Source organism: Halyomorpha halys, unplaced genomic scaffold (genome assembly GCF_000696795.3).
Source record: "Halyomorpha halys isolate HHAL.00 unplaced genomic scaffold, Hhal_1.1 Scaffold262.1, whole genome shotgun sequence".
Taxonomy (NCBI): domain Eukaryota; kingdom Metazoa; phylum Arthropoda; class Insecta; order Hemiptera; family Pentatomidae; genus Halyomorpha; species Halyomorpha halys.
Genome location: NW_027109480.1, coordinates 473,875 through 479,091, shown reverse-complemented (window position 1 = coordinate 479,091; position 5,217 = coordinate 473,875). Strand labels below are relative to the sequence as shown.

At 31.0% G+C, this 5,217-nt stretch overlaps 1 protein-coding gene across 1 annotated transcript in view; it reads right to left on the bottom strand.

The window, feature by feature from the left end:
- The window catches only part of LOC106680451 (uncharacterized), a 6,499-nt gene extending 1,811 nt beyond the window's left edge, over window positions 1-4,688 (bottom strand). Inside the window, exons 1-2 of the mRNA XM_067047664.1 lie at window positions 4,629-4,688; window positions 4-1,220 (exon numbers count right to left, since the gene is read on the bottom strand). Of these exons, the coding sequence (XP_066903765.1) occupies window positions 4-1,061 (1,058 nt within the window). The 5' untranslated portion in view covers window positions 1,062-1,220; window positions 4,629-4,688. The remainder of the gene's footprint in view (window positions 1-3; window positions 1,221-4,628) is intronic.
- Window positions 4,689-5,217: the final 529 nt, after the last annotated feature.

The window sequence follows — 5,217 nt, the reverse complement described above, 5'->3', positions numbered from 1 at the left end:
AACTTCACATTAACTGATGAATTTTGTTGTTCAGCTTCTTTTAGATTTCTTTTTCTTGTGGACATTCTTCTACTAGTAATGTTAGATTTACTTTCACTTAGATTTTCTTTTTTGGGAGGCGTTATATTATTCCCAGATTTTTTAGACATGCTTCTTGTAATTATGTTTGATTTACTTTCAGATGGATTTTGTTTTATGTGGAGTGTTCTACTACTAGCACATTCTTCAGACATTCTTTTGGAAGTAAACTTTGATTTAATCTCACTTGGATTTTTTTCCCCTCCACTATTGAGGGAATGACTTTGAATTACTTTTGAATTAGACAGTATACTAACCTTCTTAATATCAACTTCTTTATTAACTGTGCATTTCCTAGTTGTGTGGCAGTGTTCTTCAGGAGGCAAAATTCTTCCCATTTGCTGACTAGTAATAGAAGTAATACAGGTTATGACTGGTTTACTAATAAACATAGGTCCTTCTATACATACCTGCAAACCTACTGACCTGACTTGTCTCTTTGGATTAGTTTTCATTGTACCATCGTTCAACAATTTTTTTTTATGAATCATATTCCGAATTACTAGCTTTGCATCTTCAACCCTTTTTTCCAAGGCATATGCTTGCCTATTCAACTTGATGGCGTTAGTTTTAAATGCATTACACTTTTCTATGAGATGCTTTGCCTCAGTCACATTCTTAAATTTATCCCCATCAGAGTAAAAATCTTCTAATGTCTTGGATGCTATTTCTTCTATTATCCGACGATTCACTGTTATTTCAGATCTATCTTGGAAACAATTATCAACGAGGCTCTTCACTTTTTTATTGATTTCAATTAACTCATCTGGTCTAAGGGGTGCAATAGTATTTTGCGAAGTACATTCACTAGTTGATGGACCTACGGATGATAATTCTAGAGAATGCGTCTCCATGGGCAACGCAGGGAGAGAAGATTTTATTGGAGATGGTGAAACATTTGTTGCTAAGGTTCTTCTATTCTTTGCTTTACTATGCCCATTTTTTTTTTTTTTACCACAATGACTCATTGATTTCTTAGGCATTTTTGTAAAGACCTCCCCGGAATTTGGCTTATAAAATTATCAAATATGTCATAACAAATATTAAATGTGGTAATACATTTATTTAAATTAAAAACCAAGACAAGCTGATGATTTCAATCAGTTCCACCTCCTGATAGCTCCAGTAGAATCCACAGCTACCTGAAAAGAAAAAAAATAATATATATATATATATATATATATAAGTACCATGAATCCAACAAAAACCATTTCTTCAAATGAATGGATGTAAGTGAATCAATCATGAGATAACTAAGTAAAAATGAATAATAAATCAGTAAACCAGTCTAGTCTGAGCAGCTATAGTGACAATTTGCCTAATATTCTTGTTAATTTATTACTCCCTACTATTATTATTACAAACTTTATTCTTTAATCCACTTTTTTTTTTTTACTCGCAGTATTGTGACATAAATAGACAAACATTATAAAAAACAACCCTCTTGGGGCAAGTTAGGAAAAATGCATGAGCCAAGTGCCAGCTCATAAAAAAATGAAAATTTGATCTTATTGAACAAAAAGGAAGAGTAGTAGTGAGTCAATTCATAGTAACATTCCAACTCAAAAGAAATTCTTGTTGGAGTTTTAAGTTTTAAAAAAAAGAAAAACTAAAGAAGTTTGTTCCTGAAAAAGTGAGCCATCAATTATAGATTTTTTAAAAAGAAATTAAACACATCTTGGGTCTCTTTGATTTACATAAAATTACTGATAAATTTAAAAATATTATGTCTGAAATGAAAGGAGCGGAGGAGGATGTGTCTAAAGCTTTATATTAAATGAAAGCTAATTGATATTGAATCCCTGGACGAAGCTCAGCCACTTGCTTGAATTACTCCTTGCCTGCATGCATCATTCATTTCCTGCATCCTTTCATTGAGAAATTCAACACCAACAAGGACTTAAATGACTTCACACTCATCCCATCTCATCAGAAATTACTACCTATCAGACTAGGCACTTTCTGACTGGGCTTCAAATGAAGGAATTATTTGAACGTCTGCACAGCCTATAATGATTCTGTGTAATCCACATTGTTTTTGCTCAAAGGTTGAGATTTCAGCGCCATAGTCAGAAATAGATTTTGGAATCATGTTCATTAAAGTAGGTCAACCAAGCAAAGGAAATGAAAGAGGAAAGAACTGAAAGACAAGGGGGCAGAACAAGAGAAAAGAAGGCTAAGAAAAAATAAGAGAACCCAGCATTGATAGTGTTGATGAGATAAAATGACAAAAGAAAACTATTTTTAACAGGGAACAAAGAGTGATACAAGATATACAAAGTTTTAAAACAGTTAAATGTCAAATGAGAGCCTGATATCTAAAATATAGGAAGTTATTATACTCAGGAGTGAATTGAGTTCTTCCTCTATGGAGAGTGAACAAGCCATTGGTGATTCCTTGGCACTATGGTGTAAGTGGATCAGTCTCACAACCTTAAATGATTTACTATTCATATTTTAGTTGTAATAAGTGATGAAATATTAACAGATTTAATGTAATAGTAAATGGTAATGAATTAACCAGTGATGTATATATCTCAAAAGATGAATAAATTAATGCTGATGAATGGAACAAAAAAATCTTAATCAAATGCCTGGTTCCTGGATTGTATCCATACTATTTCAAGAAGAGAAATAAATAGTTTTTGTATACTTCAGGCTATGATGAAATTCATTTAATGATGCTGGGTAGAATTAATGTTCCCCAATTAAGGTTATAAACTCTAACTATATTAAAGAAAGCTAATAATTGCTGAGATTAACCACAAAACTGATTTAAAACCAATACACAATTAATAATCAATATTGACTGAGATTTATAATGCAGCAAACTTTTCATTATACCTTTTAATCCAAATATAAAATCTTAAAACAATAAATAGGCCTTAGTTAATTGAAATAAAATAGCTCAATTTCACATCATAAAATTAAATAAGAATAATTACACATACAAAAACACAAAATAATAAAAATCAGATGTTTGATAAATACCAGAGAATATACTGAATTGGGTTTCCACTAAAATTATGTAAGAAAGGTATTAAATTTCAAGCAAATTTGTTTGATTGCTCCTATAGGAAATAATAAGAAGCTGCAAAGTATTGGGAATTCCTTATTACATCCTAGAAGTACAAAAAGCAGTACTACTGGGGACAGCCAGCATCACCAGCAAATTTTCAAATATTTCATAAATAGAGCCTAACCCTTGATATACTGAGTCTGGCTTGATGAATATTCCCAGAAATGGTTGTATTATGTATATGGCTAACATTATCCGCCAAGAAAATTAAAATTGTGGATATCAGGCCTTATATGTGCAGCCCACAAGCGATCATTGAAAGGTGGGATGATATCGAGCAGAATTGCGACCAGGACATCAAAACTGACAACAAACCTTATATTTTGTTTATCACTAAGGGAGAAAAATATGCAAGAATTATAGAAATAGGAGTACCATCTGATGACAACCTTTATAAAGTGGTTACCGGAAAGATCAGGACCTAGTAAAAAAAAAAAAAATCCTATTTTGCAAGGAGGAAATGTTGTAAATAGTTGTTAGCTATTAATAGTTATGGGCCAATTGCTGACAGCTGTATGAAAATGTTTACCTCCGTGACTAGTTATTAACTTGTGATATTTTGTTTACTTTAAATATTTGAAAACAACTAGTCATTTTATTATTCAAATAAACAGATTTACAGCAAGTGTTTATGTCTTTATTTTCTGCTTGTACACAGCCATATAAATACAATAAATACCTGGATTAAGCAAGTAGTCATTTTGGTGGATGTTCCATTACTTATTAAATGACAAAAAATTACTAAACTTAATACTACACAATTACATTTTTGAAGATGTGATTGTAGATAAACTAAAAAATTGTGAAATTTTTGTAAAATGATTTTTTCTTAAAATCACTCAATGTTTCTTGTAAAACTTGCCAAATATGTAAAATCATTTCTAGTACCTACTCAGCACCAACCCACTTAGTTGATTGACCACAAACATCTAAGATATGTAAATGAATTCAGTGAAAACACATTGGTCAATCCAGATATAGTGTTAAATTATAAATACACATTAATATTTCCGATGGCACCCTCTAACCTCATTTCATAAAATAAATGAGGACACACTTTTCTTCATGTTTCAGTTTTGAAAACAACTTATACATTTATTCATACAACAGATAGGAATTTAATACTGAATCTATCTTATCATGTTAATGATGAAAAGATTTTTCTCTTCTTGTAAGATAAAGTGTCTGATCTATGTAGTACTTTTTGTAGAAATAAACAAATACATATTCTACAAAATATTTGAGTTTAAACTTATCAAGGGACTCTTGTTAAAATTAATACCTAAAGTAAAATTTACCAATTAATCTTCAACAGTCCTTATCTTTCTATAATTGAGTAACATTCAAGGGAGTCTCTGAGTTAGTTACATTTTGTGTGATTGTCAATTCGTAAATTATTTAAGTGTGATCAAACGTAATTGCTGTATGATAAACTAAACTATATCCTAATACTAAAATAAAAGCCTAATACCTGATTCTCTGTGTTGACTTCTTAGCTGCAAGCAGAATGGAAACTTTGTATCCCTCCTCGCCCACGCCACGTACTAATGACAATTTGATCTACACTATTAGTTATTTCTAAATAATTACATTTCTAGATTATCTTAGGAATTGTTCTACTATTCAAAACTACCATTAGGAAGCTTTAGCATAATTTAAATACGTAAATATTTGCAATGAATATAAGGGTCTACTTTTACTATAAACAAGTATTCCGACATGGCGTCCTCTAACCCATGCCAAACTCCATTAAAAGCCAATCTAGTTTGAGCTGGTACGCCTTGCCTACCTATCAACTTCAGGAGTCACTATAGATTATTGATTCAATAATGACTGGTTGTTCTCTAATTAATAACAATTTTAATACTTTTTAGTAACGTTTAATACAAGTGTTCAGTTTCCGAAGAAATACACATCTGGAGGGATTTGGTTATCGTTCGTAGTTACCATCGGACAAATTGTATAGGTTATTTATTAACTAGTTAAAGCTAAAACGTTAATTTTTTTTAGCTGCATAGTACGTATACCCTCCTTTTTTTTTGTTCAATCAAATACACATT